Genomic DNA, 14,919 nt, shown 5'->3' on the forward strand with positions numbered 1-14,919 from the left:
TCTACACCACTGCCCTGTCGCTCTTGCCTTATCTTCCCTTCTTACAGACGGCGCTGCTTTTGACTTACAATCACGTTTTTACTTTTTGTCAGCAACTGCTTTACTATACAAACTTTGACAAATAGCCCCTAATGCCCCTTTCAGCCCTTTTCTCCCCTCACCTCTTATCCCCTCTCCACCTAGCTGTTTATATATCTCTGGCACTATTTTCTGCCCTTCAGCGTAGCATGACCCTTGTCAGTTTAAGCTTTATTTGAGTATAATATTAATCTATTGTTCCATTTGACCAAGCTCATAGCAGTTTCATTAGAACTCCTTTTCTTCTACCCAATAAAGTGATGAAAAATTGGTAATTTGGCCAATTTCATACAAAATTCAAGGCCAATATTTCAAAATTGAGCCCATAATAAACAATGCAGTCATACATAGCACTAAAATAACATTTTGTTTGTAGTCATGTCTCCAGCCCCTTTTATATTACGTTTGCTTTCCATATTGAATTTTTATTCATACAAAAAATAGAAAATTTATTGTTGTGCAAACTACTGCATTATTTAAAAATGATATAAATAATATCATTGCATTTGTGAAAGCATATTAGACCCACCAGTTGATATGTATTGGGTATGTGACGTGATTTGTTTATTCCTGAACATCATCAAAAATCAAACATTGCTTCTAATTTGAGCTCACTTTCAAGCTACTTTTTGTCTGTTAAACATTCAAAAATCTTCTCTATTTCTGTAATATGTCTCCCATTCTTTCAAATGACATGAAGAAAAATGAGAATACATCCATAAATCTTTTCTTTCAACAATCCGGCCGTATCCCACCGAGGCAGGGTGGCCCAAAAAGAAATAAGTTTCTCTTTTTAAATTTAGTAATTTATACAGGAGAAGGGGTTATTAGCCCCTTGCTCCCGGCATTTTAGTCTCCTCTTACAACACGCATGGCTTACGGAAGACGAATTCTGTTCCACTTCCCCATGGTGATAACAGAAAATAAACAACAACAAGAACTAGTAAGAAAATAAAAGAAAACCCAGAGGGGTGTGTGTATGTATGTATGTATATATATATATATATATAGTGTGGACCCCCGGTTAACAATATTTTTTTCATTCCAGAAGTATGTTCAGGTGCCAGTACTGACCGAATTTGTTCCCATAAGGAATATTGTGAAGTAGATTAGTCCATTTCAGACCCCCAAACATACACGTACAAACGCACTTACATAAATACACTTACATAATTGGTCGCATTGGGAGGTGATCGTTATGCGGGGGTCCACTGTATATATATATATATATATATATATATATATATATATATATATATATATATATATATAGTGGTCCCTCAATAATCGTCCGGCTCGATAGTCATCCTTTTCGGAAATCGTCGCATTATTCTCGTCCAAACATTGGCTTGCAAATGGTCAGTTTACTCGCTAATCGTCCTTCGTCCGGGACACGTACTCACGCTCTGAGCTGCCTCGGCCTCTCTTCCCAGCCAGTGAGCGATGGTCCCCTTACTTGTTCATACAAAATATTTCATAATATTCAATTCGTTTTAGTGCTTGCAACTGCTAAATAAGTCACCATGGCTCCAAAGAAAGCTTCTAGTGCCAGCTTTTTGGTAAAGAATGTGAGAAACACATATAATTTTTGAAAAAGTTTGTAGAAAAATACAAAGGTTGTGGTGGTAGAGTGGAAGCAGTTGTGATAGTGGTTGACAGTGGTAGAGGGTGGTAGTGATGGTGGTAGGAGGTAGTAATGATGGTGGTAACAGTTCTAATAGTGGTAGGTGGTAGTGATGGTGGTAGCAACTGTAATAGTGGTAGAAGGGGGTAGTGATGGTGGTAGCAGGTGTAATAGTGGTAAAAGGTGGTAGTGGTGGTGGAAGAGGGTGCCTTCAGTGATTCAGCGATTCTACCAACTCCTCCAATGTTGTTGGAGTTACGTAGGGCTACAGAAAACACCACCGCCTCAGCTGCTGCTTCACCACCATTATGGACGGCTTACTCTCATTGACCCATATACACCCAAAAACAACAACAACACAACACCTCTCGTGACATACGTAATGACTTATTTTATTCATTCTAGAGTATATTCCATGTTTCTATGTTATTAATGTTTGTTATGTCACATAAGCTGAATTGTGATAGATAAATAAGCCGTAGAATTAATACTAGTGTCATATTCTCCAACAATAAACTTGCAATCCCTCCCTCACACAAACAAGTCTTCAATAAGAACATAAGAACATAAGAAAGGAGGAACACTCCAGCAGGTCTGCTGGCCCATACTAGGCCAGTCCTTCACAAATCCAACCCACTAACAGAACAAATGCTACCGAAGCAATATGCTCAGGTGTAAGTCCAACTCAAATCTAACCCCTCTCACTCATGTATTTATCCAACCTAAATTTGAAACTTCCCAAGCCATAGCTTTTAGAACATAAGAAAGGAGGAACACTGCAATAAGCCTGTTGGCCCATACTAGGCTGGTCCTTCACAAATCCAACCCACTAACAGAACAAATGCTACCCAAGCAATAAGCTCAGGTGCAAGTCCAACTCAAATCCAACCCCTCTCACTCGTGTATTTATCCAACCTAAATTTGAAACTACCCAATGTTTCAGCTTTGATCACCCTACTAGGCAGACCATTCCACTCATCAACTACCCCAGTTACCAATGTTCATTTAAACATTTTATTAGTGCTTTACATTTATTTGGCAATGTAAAAAGAGAGCAAATGAGAGAGTGGGTGAGATGTTATCAACAAATTTTGTTGAAAATAAGAAAAAGTTTTGGAGTGAGATTAACAAGTTAAGAAAGCCTAGAGAACAAATGGATTTGTCAGTTAAAAATAGGAGAGGAGAGTTATTAAATGGAGAGTTAGAGGTATTGGGAAGATGGAAGGAATATTTTGAGGAATTGTTAAATGTTGATGAAGATAGGGAAGCTGTGATTTCGTGTATAGGGCAAGGAGGAATAACATCTTGTAGGAGTGAGGAAGAGCCAGTTGTGAGTGTGGGGGAAGTTCGTGAGGCAGTAGGTAAAATGAAAGGGGGTAAGGCAGCCGGGATTGATGGGATAAAGATAGAAATGTTAAAAGCAGGTGGGGATATAGTTTTGGAGTGGTTGGTGCAATTATTTAATAAATGTATGGAAGAGTGTAAGGTACCTAGGGATTGGCAGAGAGCATGCATAGTTCCTTTGTATAAAGGCAAAGGGGATAAAAGAGAGTGCAAAAATTATAGGGGGATAAGTCTGTTGAGTGTACCTGGTAAAGTGTATGGTAGAGTTATAATTGAAAGAATTAAGAGTAAGACGGAGAATAGGATAGCAGATGAACAAGGAGGCTTTAGGAAAGGTAGGGGGTGTGTGGACCAGGTGTTTACAGTGAAACATATAAGTGAACAGTATTTAGATAAGGCTAAAGAGGTCTTTGTGGCATTTATGGATTTGGAAAAGGCGTATGACAGGGTGGATAGGGGGGCAATGTGGCAGATGTTGCAAGTGTATGGTGTAGGAGGTAGGTTACTGAAAGCAGTGAAGAGTTTTTACGAGGATAGTGAGGCTCAAGTTAGAGTATGTAGGAAAGAGGGAAATTTTTTCCCAGTAAAAGTAGGCCTTAGACAAGGATGTGTGATGTCACCGTGGTTGTTTAATATATTTATAGATGGGGTTGTAAGAGAAGTAAATGCGAGGGTTTTGGCAAGAGGCGTGGAGTTAAAAGATAAAGAATCACACACAAAGTGGGAGTTGTCACAGCTGCTCTTTGCTGATGACACTGTGCTCTTGGGAGATTCTGAAGAGAAGTTGCAGAGATTGGTGGATGAATTTGGTAGGGTGTGCAAAAGAAGAAAATTAAAGGTGAATACAGGAAAGAGTAAGGTTATGAGGATAACAAAAAGATTAGGTGATGAAAGATTGAATATCAGATTGGAGGGAGAGAGTATGGAGGAGGTGAACGTATTCAGATATTTGGGAGTGGACGTGTCAGCGGATGGGTCTATGAAAGATGAGGTGAATCATAGAATTGATGAGGGAAAAAGAGTGAGTGGTGCACTTAGGAGTCTGTGGAAACAAAGAACTTTGTCCTTGGAGGCAAAGAGGGGAATGTATGAGAGTATAGTTTTACCAACGCTCTTATATGGGTGTGAAGCGTGGGTGATGAATTTTGCAGCGAGGAGAAGGCTGGAGGCAGTGGAGATGTCATGTCTGAGGGCAATGTGTGGTGTGAATATAATGCAGAGAATTCGTAGTTTGGAAGTTAGGAGGAGGTGCGGGATTACCAAAACTGTTGTCCAGAGGGCTGAGGAAGGGTTGTTGAGGTGGTTCGGACATGTAGAGAGAATGGAGCGAAACAGAATGACTTCAAGAGTGTATCAGTCTGTAGTGGAAGGAAGGCGGGGTAGGGGTCGGCCTAGGAAGGGTTGGAGGGAGGGGGTAAAGGAGGTTTTGTGTGCGAGGGGCTTGGACTTCCAGCAGGAATGCGTGAGCGTGTTTGATAGGAGTGAATGGAGACAAATGGTTTTTAATACTTGACGTGCTGTTGGAGTGTGAGCAAAGTAACATTTATGAAGGGATTCAGGGAAACCGGCAGGCCGGACTTGAGTCCTGGAGATGGGAAGTACAGTGCCTGCACTCTGAAGGAGGGGTGTTAATGTTGCAGTTTAAAAACTGTAGTGTAAAGCACCCTTCTGGCAAGACAGTGATGGAGTGAATGATGGTGAAAGTTTTTCTTTTTCGGGCCACCCTGCCTTGGTGGGAATCGGCCGGTGTGATAATAAAAAAAAAAAAAAATTTATTTGGCATTCTTTTCTGCATGTAAATCTATATTTATGCTAGGGAAGCGACCCCTGAAGTGACCTAGAGTCCTTATGGAGGGGGATTTCCCTTCCAAACAATAACCTCTCTTCCCTCTCTCCTCCTGCCTGTCTTCCATTCATAAACAACAGCCTTCAATAAAGGTAACTGTCATGTTGAATGTTCATTCTTTTGTGCATGTAAATCTATCTTTTAGGTAAAAAAAAAATTGTTGTTGATACTTCTGGGTGTCTGGAATGAATTAATTGGATTTACATTATTTCTTATGGGGAAAATTGATTCGAAAATCGTTCATTTCGATAATTGTCACACTTCCAGGAACGGATTACTGACGAAAAACAAGGAACCACTGTATTTTTTATCAACAAACCGGCTGTATCTCACCAAGGCAGAGTGGCCCAAAAAGAAAAACGAAAGTTTCTCTTTTTAAATTTAGTAATTTATACAGGAGAAGGGGTTACTAGCCCCAGCATTTTAGTCGCCTCTTACAACATGCATGGCTTATGGAGGACGAATTCTATTCCACTTCCCCATGGTGATAACAGGAAATAAACAAGAACAAGAACTAGTAAGAAAATAGAAGAAAACAAAGAGGGGTGTATATATATATATATATATATATATATATATATATATATATATATATATATATATATATATATATATATATATAGATATATATATACATATATATATATATATATATATATATATATATATATATATATATATATATATATATATATATATATATATATATAATTGTGGTAGGGGACCTGAATGCTAAAGTAGGAGAAACTTTTAGAGAGGGTGTGGTAGGTAAGTTTGGGGTGCCAGGTGTAAATGATAATGGGAGCCCTTTGATTGAACTTTGTATAGAAAGGGGTTTAGTTATAGGTAATACATATTTTAAGAAAAAGAGGATAAATAAGTATACAAGATATGATGTAGGGCGAAATGACAGTAGTTTGTTGGATTATGTATTGGTAGATAAAAGACTGTTGAGTAGACTTCAGGATGTACATGTTTATAGAGGGGCCACAGATATATCAGATCACTTTCTAGTTGTAGCTACACTGAGAGTAAAAGGTAGATGGGATACAAGGAGAATAGAAGCATCAGGGAAGAGAGAGGTGAAGGTTTATAAACTAAAAGAGGAGGCAGTTAGGGTAAGATATAAACAGCTATTGGAGAATAGATGGGCTAATGAGAGCATAGGCAATGGGGTCGAAGAGGTATGGGGTAGGTTTAAAAATGTAGTGTTAGAGTGTTCAGCAGAAGTTTGTGGTTACAGGAAAGTGGATGCGGGAGGGAAGAGGAGCGATTGGTGGAATGATGATGTAAAGAGAGTAGTAAGGGAGAAAAAGTTAGCATATGAGAAGTTTTTACAAAGTAGAAGTGATGCAAGGAGGGAAGAGTATATGGAGAAAAAGAGAGAGGTTAAGAGAGTGGTGAAGCAATGTAAAAAGAGAGCAAATGAGAGAGTGGGTGAGATGTTATCAACAAATTTTGTTGAAAATAAGAAAAAGTTTTGGAGTGAGATTAACAAGTTAAGAAAGCCTAGAGAACAAATGGATTTGTCAGTTAAAAATAGGAGAGGAGAGTTATTAAATGGAGAGTTAGAGGTATTGGAAAGATGGAGGGAATATTTTGAGGAATTGTTAAATGTTGATGAAGATAGGGAAGCTGTGATTTCGTGTATAGGACAAGGAGGAATAACATCTTGTAGGAGTGAGGAAGAGCCAGTTGTGAGTGTGGGGGAAGTTCGTGAGGCAGTAGGTAAAATGAAAGGGGGTAAGGCAGCCGGGATTGATGGGATAAAGATAGAAATGTTAAAAGCAGGTGGGGATATAGTTTTGGAGTGGTTGGTGCAATTATTTAATAAATGTATGGAAGAGGGTAAGGTACCTAGGGATTGGCAGAGAGCATGCATAGTTCCTTTGTATAAAGGCAAAGGGGATAAAAGAGAGTGCAAAAATTATAGGGGGATAAGTCTGCTGAGTATACCTGGTAAAGTGTATGGTAGAGTTATTATTGAAAGAATTAAGAGTAAGACGGAGAATAGGATAGCAGATGAACAAGGAGGCTTTAGGAAAGGTAGGGGGTGTGTGGATCAGGTGTTTACAGTGAAACATATAAGTGAACAGTATTTAGATAAGGCTAAAGAGGTCTTTGTGGCATTTATGGATTTGGAAAAGGCGTATGACAGGGTGGATAGGGGGGCAATGTGGCAGATGTTGCAAGTGTATGGTGTAGGAGGTAGGTTACTGAAAGCAGTGAAGAGTTTTTACGAGGATAGTGAGGCTCAAGTTAGAGTATGTAGGAAAGAGGGAAATTATTTCCCAGTAAAAGTAGGCCTTAGACAAGGATGTGTGATGTCACCGTGGTTGTTTAATATATTTATAGATGGGGTTGTAAGAGAAGTAAATGCGAGGGTCTTGACAAGAGGCGTGGAATTAAAAGATAAAGAATCACACACAAAGTGGGAGTTGTCACAGCTGCTCTTTGCTGATGACACTGTGCTCTTGGGAGATTCTGAAGAGAAGTTGCAGAGATTGGTGGATGAATTTGGTAGGGTGTGCAAAAGAAGAAAATTAAAGGTGAATACAGGAAAGAGTGATGAAAGATTGAATATCAGATTGGAGGGAGAGTGTATGGAGGAGGTGAATGTATTCAGATATTTGGGAGTGGACGTGTCAGCGGATGGGTCTATGAAAGATGAGGTGAATCATAGAATTGATGAGGGAAAAAGAGTGAGTGGTGCACTTAGGAGTCTGTGGAGACAAGGAACTTTGTCCTTGGAGGCAAAGAGGGGAATGTATGAGAGTATAGTTTTACCAACGCTCTTATATGGGTGTGAAGCATGGGTGATGAATGTTGCAGCGAGGAGAAGGCTGGAGGCAGTGGAGATGTCATGTCTGAGGGCAATGTGTGGTGTGAATATAACGCAGAGAATTCATAGTTTGGAAGTTAGGAGGAGGTGCGGGATTACCAAAACTGTTGTCTAGAGGGCTGAGGAAGGGTTGTTGAGGTGGTTCGGACATGTAGAGAGAATGGAGCGAAACAGAATGACTTCAAGAGTGTATCAGTCTGTAGTGGAAGGAAGGCGGGGTAGGGGTCAGCCTAGGAAAGGTTGGAGAGAGGGGGTAAAGGAGGTTTTGTGTGCGAGGGGCTTGGACTTCCAGCAGGTATGCATGAGCGTGTTTGATAGGAGTGAATGGAGACAAATGGTTTTTAATACTTGACGTGCTGTTGGAGTGTGAGCAAAGTAACATTTATGAAGGGGTTCAGGGAAACCAGCAGGCCAGACTTGAGTCCTGGAGATGGGAAGTACAGTGCCTGCACTCTGAAGGAGGGGTGTTAATGTTGCAGTTTAAAAACTGTAGTGTAAAGCACCCTTCTGGCAAGACAGTGATGGAGTGAATGATGGTGAAAGTTTTTCTTTTTCGGGCCACCCTGCCTTGGTGGGAATCGGCCAGTGTGATAATAATAATAAAATATATATATATATATATATATATATATATATATATATATATATATATATATATATATATATATGTATATATGTATATATATATATATATATATATATATATATATATATATATATATATATATATATATATATATATATATATATATATATATATATATATATATATATACATATATATTTCCAAGAAACCAGTCATATCCCACCAAGGCAGGATGGCCCAAAAAGAAAAACGAAAGTTTCTCTTTTTAAATTTAGTAATTTATACAAGAGAAGGGGTTACTAGCCCCTTGCCCCTGGCATCTTAGTCGCCTCTTACAACACACATGGCTTATGGAGGAAGAATTCTGTTCCAGTTCCCCATGGAGATAAGAGGAAATAAACAAGAACAAGAACTAGAAAGAAAATAGCAGAAAACCCAGAGGGGTGTGTATATATATATTCTTGTATATGTATGCATAGTGTGACCTAAGTGTAAGTAGAAGTAGCAAGACATACCTGAAATCTAGCATGTTTATGAGACAGAAAAAAGACACCAGCAATCCTACCATCATGTAAAACAATTACAGGTTTCCTTTTACACTCACTTGGCAGGACAGTAGTACCTCCCTGGGCGGTTGCTGTCTACCAACCTACTACCTAGAAGAATACAACTATAAATACCATACAAAAATACACAACCATAAATCTTTCTTTCTTTCAGTACACCAGCCGTATCCCACCGAGGCGGGGTGGCCCAAAAGGAAAAACGAAAGCTTCTCCTTTTACATTTAGTAATATATACAGGAGAAGGGGTTACTAGCCCCTTGCTCCCGGCATTTTAGTCGCCTCTTACAACACGCATAGCTTACGGAGGAAGAATTCTGTTCCACTTCCCCATTTAGATAAGAGGAAATAAACAAGAACAAGAACTAGTAAGAAAGTAGAAGAAAACCCAGAGGGGTGTGTACATATATGCATGTATATGCTTGTACATGTATGTGTAGTGTGACCTAAGTGTAAGTAGAAGCAGCAAGATGTACCTGAAATCTTGCATGTTTATGAGACAGAAAAATGGACACCAGCAATCCTACCATCATGTAAAACAATTAGAGGCTTTTGTTTTACACTCACTTGGCAGGGCGGTAGTATCCCCCTGAGTGGTTGCTGTCTACCAACCTTCTACCTAGAAGAATACAACCATAAATACCATACAAAAATACACAACCATAAATACCATACAAAAATACACAGTCCCAGTTTTTTTTTTCTCATGCACCTAGTGCTTTAGGATTTTTTTTATGCTATGCATACTGACCACTCAGATCCATTCTCTCATATTTAGGCCTACCAGCTATCTCCTGCAAGACTGGAAGCCACTAGAATTTTGGAGTAGTATTACAGGACCAACACTGGCTTCCAAGCCCTAATATTGTATCATGGGACTGACAGTGAATGGGTTAAAAGTGACATTTTTTTAAGTGAAATTGTGTTAATAGAAAAAATTCTTGTTCTGTATATTGTGTTGGTAATTGTGGAATATTGTACTGTACTGACTCATGTTTCTATTGCAGAAGTATTTTGTGGAAGACTACCAGGTTGTGTCTTGCCAGACACTATATCTTCAGTACTTCAAGAAGCGCCAGTGTAAGTGTCTTGAACAACAACTGATATTGCAGAAGTATTTTGTGGAAGACTACCAGGTTGTGTCTTGCCAGACACTATATCTTCAGTACTTCAAGAAGCACCAGAGTAAGTGTCTTGAACAACAACTGATATTGCAGAAGTATTTTGTGGAAGACTACCAGGTTGTGTCTTACCAGACACTATATCTTCAGTACTTCAAGAAGCACCAGAGTAAGTGTCTTGAACAACAACTGATATTGCAGAAGTATTTTGTGGAAGACTACCAGGTTGTGTCTTGCCAGACACTATATCTTCAGTACTTCAAGAAACACCAGTGTAAGTGTCTTGAACAACAACTGATATTGCAGAAGTATTTTGTGGAAGACTACCAGGTTGTGTCTTGCCAGACACTATATCTTCAGTACTTCAAGAAGTACCAGTGTAAGTGTCTTGAACAACAACTGATATTGCAGAAGTATTTTGTGGAAGACTTCCAGGTTGTGTCTTGCCAGACACTATATCTTCAGTACTTCAAGAAGCACCAGTGTAAGTGTCTTGAACAACAACTGATATTGCAGAAGTATTTTGTGGAAGACTTCCAGGTTGTGTCTTGCCAGACACTATATCTTCAGTACTTAACTATACCACTGTTGTATGACTAAAATATTTTAAATGAAAAACCTTTGAAAAATATGGAAAAACATAAAGATCTTAAACCATATCAATGTTCAGAGTGTCTGAAATGTTTTTGTGTAAAAAGCGGTCTTGTTAAACATATGAGAGTACATACAGGAGATAAACCATTTCAGTGTTCTGAGTGTCTGAAGTGTTTTAGTCAAAAAAGCAATCTTGTTACACATATGAGAGTACATACAGGAGATAAACCATATCAATGTTCAGAGTGTCTGAAATGTTTTAGTGTAAAAGGCAGTCTTGTGGCACATATGAGAGTACATACAGGAGATAAACCATGTCATTGTTCAGAGTGTCTGAAATGTTTTAGTAAAAAAGGCCATCTTGTGTCACATATGAGAGTACATACAGGAGTTAAAGCATATCAGTGTTCAGAGTGTCTGAAATGTTTTAGTGAAAAAAGCAGTCTTGTGAAACACATGAGAGTACATACAGGAGATAAACCATACCAATGTTCAGAGTGCCTGAAATGTTTTAGCGAAAAAAGCAATCTTGTGAAACACGAGAGAGTACATACAGGAGATAAACCATATCAGTGTTCAGAGTGCCTGAAATGTTTTAGTGAAAAAAGCAGTCTTGTGAAACACAAGAGAGTACATACAGGAGATAAACCATATCAATGTTCAGAGTGTCTGAAATGTTTTAGTGAAAAAGGCAATCTTGTGATACATGTGAGAGTACATACAGGAGATAAACCATATCAATGTTCAGAGTGTCTGAAAGATTTTAGTGCAAAAGGCAGTCTTGTGAAACATATGAGAGTGCATACAGGAGATAAACCATATCAATGTTCAGAGTGTCTGAAATGTTTTAGTGAAAAAGCCAGTCTTGTAAAACACATGAGAGTACATGCAGGAGAGAAACCATATCAATGTGCAGAGTGTCTGAAATGTTTTACTGTAAAAGACAGTCTTGTTAAACATGTGAGAGTACATACAGGAGATAAACCATATCAATGTTCAGAGTGTCTGAAATGTTTTAGTAATAAAGCCCATCTTGTGACACATATGAGAGTACATACAGGAGATAAACCATTTCAGTGTCCTGAGTGTCTGAAGTGTTTTAGTCAAAAAAGCAATCTTGTTACACATGTGAGAACACATACAGGAGATAAACCATATCAATGTTCAGAGTGTCTGAAATATTTTAGTAAAAAAACCTATCTTGTGAGACATACACAAGAACATTCAGGAGATAAAACATGTTAGTTTTTAATGTTTCAGGAATATTTTAGTTATAAACTCGTGAGAATATATAAAAGGGGTATACCATAACAGTGTTGAGAGTGAAATATGTTAGTGAAGTGTTAGTCATATAAATCATATAGCTAGTATGTTGGTAGACAGCAACCACCCAGGGAGGTACTACCATCCTGTGGTAGTAGGTTGGTAGACAGCAACCACCCAGGGAGATACTACCATCCTGTGGTAGTAGGTTGGTAGACAACAACCACCCAGGGAGGTACTACCATCCTGTGGTAGTAGGTTGGTAGACAACAACCACCCAGGGAGGTACTATCGTCCTGTGGTAGTAGGTTGGTAGACAGCAACCACCCAGGGAGGTACTACCATCCTGTGGTAGTAGGTTGGTAGACAGCAACCACCCAGGGAGGTACTACCATCCTGTGGTAGTAGGTTGTGTTGCAACCCCTGAATGGGTTACAATGATTATTATGTATATATATAATGTATATTATCTTTTCATATAATTTTATATTGCTTATATTTGCGATAATAGCTAAATCGTAAATATATTGCTTTATATTCTTATTTGACTTATGTTGTTAGGATGTACATAATAAGTGCTCAGTTCAAGTCTTGATTGTCAAACTTCTGTAATCATCGCTTGTCGCTCGTTAGACTGCCGGCTTCTGAGCTGTGCTGTCCACGGGGCTATCACGTGATCGAGGGGGGGGGTGTCCTCACCTCTCGTGAAGTATTCAGTCTGCTCTAGACTCGCTTGGTGGTTGGACAGATTGTCTGTCTCATTATTCTTGTTAGTTCTGTAGAACTCTGTTCACAGAACATTGTATGGACTTAGTGATTTTCGACGTTGTACTGAGGTTGTGTGTTACATAGACACTCTGAACATCTCAGGTCCTTAGCTATAGCTTCTGACCTAATTTTGTACTGGTTTCTGTGTATTGTCACAGTCAGGGTTTTTCCTATGCTGAACTTAGATTCAGTAGTATGGGAGTTTTGTAACTTTTGTGGAGGATCTGCTGATGGTCCCTACTTAGTGTCGTTATTTTATCTCCTTGATCCTGATTGTGTCGCAGTCGCTTGTTATATGGCTATTGGGCTTAGCATTCTTTTCATTGTTCAAGCAGACTGTTCTGGTTGCCAGTCGGTCAAGAAGTTAGTTTATGTGAGGACTTTGTCAGTCACTTGTTTAAGTCTAGTCGAGTCGTGAGACATAGTGAACTACTTAGAGCACTTACACGCATACACAAACTTACTTGTACATATTTGTAATATCTTATTAAATGTTAATGTACCAGACGGTACTTAAGAATTATAAATGTGATATGTGCTTTCAGCACAATAATATTGAACTCGAGAGATTGATTTTATTTTCATTACTGTGATTAATTTAATTTGATTTAATTTGATAATATACCTCTAGACTTAATAAATTTATTAAATTTTAATTTCTCTAGTTAGTAGCCTACCAGTTGTAATCCTGAAGCACTATTGAATAATACTGAATTTTAATGGATAATTGGACAAGGATACTGACTACTTGTTACGAAAACCCAGTAACAGGCTGGATGCTAGAAGGGCAGTCCTTTCTAGTATTCACTGGAGATCTCTAAGCTTTTAGAATCGCGTTTTTTGTAACAAATGGGGGCCTGTCCGGGAGGCTCTTGATCCAAGGTGTTGGAGAAATTGTCTAGTTTGACATACTAGTAACTCTATGATCAAACACTTTGAGTACTTTCCTAATCTGAAGACTTTGAGTTTAGTCTTGTACAACATACCAGGTGGATGTATGTACCTGACTGAGTCTCTTGATCCAAGGAGATGGAAATACTGTTTGAGTTCTAGCTCTAAGACAACCAACACTAAAATTCCTATTAGGATTATAGTTTCCAATAATCACTCTCTCGTAGTACAATTATTTTTGTGATGTATGCCAAAGTGAAACAGTTAATTGATACTCTGACTTTGTCTGAGTTAAGTACATTAAAACTTCAGACGTGTTGGCAAGTAGCCAAGTATCTTGGTGTGACGTATAACAGGAATTACACCGCAGAAACTGTCAGAGCGTTAATTAAAGATATATTGTTTCCTGCTCATACAGAGATGTCTGATTATGATTCAGATTCAGAAAGCCTAGTGTCACAATTAGGAAGTATGACTCTATTTGATGAAGATGAAAGAGCAACTAGAGCAGAAGTGAGCCTAGTGTCTGAGCCTAGTGTAGATCAGTTCTCGCTCGCTCCTTCCTTCACTGACACTATAGAACAGAGTATAGCTGTTAGCATGACACAGCCTAATACTAGTACAGTGTATACTACACCTGTATTTACTTATCCTAGACCAGATCTAGACTCTCTAGAGACGGCTGGACGAAGTGTCTGACCTAAGGACCGTCCAGACCATGTTAATTTCGCTACTCCTCCATTACCCACTGGTCCTATCTCTCAGGAACAGTTTGAGAGGTTTGAACGCCTCCTTATGTTGCAGACTGCACAAATAGAGGCACAGAGGAGATTGAACGAAGAAGATTTCCGGAAAGAAAATGTTCGTCTTGGAAGACAACAGACTGATAGATCACAGGACACATTTAATTGTCCTAGAAGCTGGCAACCTAAATCAGCTGCTCATTGCCGGCCTGATGTACCTGCTACTGTAACTTCTCGTACCTTTACCAGGAAAACTCACAATCCTGAATCTGTCTCTGTGGCTAGACAGAAATCTGGTATCGAGAAGAAGAAAGTTAAATGTACATATTGTAACAGAAAAGGACATACTAGAGAGTATTGCTATAAGTTAGAAAGAGATACGAGAAACAGTCGTGCGGCTGGCGCCCCCACTCAAGTCGTATCCTCTTCCGAGCAACAAAGACACCAAAAGCCTAGCAATGCCTCTGAACCTACTATTTCAGATAATGTTACTCAGGATATATGACTAGCGTCAGAAAGTGTATCTAACGAAAAGATTCGTTCAGCAATGAGTCCTTACTTTTCAAGAGGCAGAATAGGATTTGACGAATCACATCTAACTGAGATAATTACTTTCAGAGACACTGGCAGTTATCTCACCTTATTAAGAGAAGATG

The 14,919-nt window shown here is 38.8% G+C and overlaps 1 protein-coding gene across 10 annotated transcripts in view; it reads left to right on the plus strand.

Moving 5' to 3' along the window:
- LOC138855439 (zinc finger protein 84-like) overlaps positions 1–13,477 on the plus strand; it is a 228,627-nt gene extending 215,150 nt beyond the window's left edge. For 2 of the 10 annotated variants that reach the window (XM_070104793.1, XM_070104792.1), the window contains exon 2: positions 10,416–13,477. In XM_070104793.1, coding sequence (XP_069960894.1) covers positions 10,635–11,843 — 1,209 coding nt within the window. In that variant the 5' untranslated portion in view covers positions 10,416–10,634 and the 3' untranslated portion in view covers positions 11,844–13,477. Of the gene's footprint in view, positions 1–9,890 lie in introns of all 10 variants that reach the window. The other 8 variants (XM_070104789.1, XM_070104788.1, XM_070104787.1 and 5 more) reach the window with 5 other exon arrangements.
- The last annotated feature ends 1,442 nt before the right edge of the window (positions 13,478–14,919 follow it).

Source organism: Cherax quadricarinatus, chromosome 94 (assembly GCF_038502225.1).
Source record: "Cherax quadricarinatus isolate ZL_2023a chromosome 94, ASM3850222v1, whole genome shotgun sequence".
Classification (NCBI taxonomy): domain Eukaryota; kingdom Metazoa; phylum Arthropoda; class Malacostraca; order Decapoda; family Parastacidae; genus Cherax; species Cherax quadricarinatus.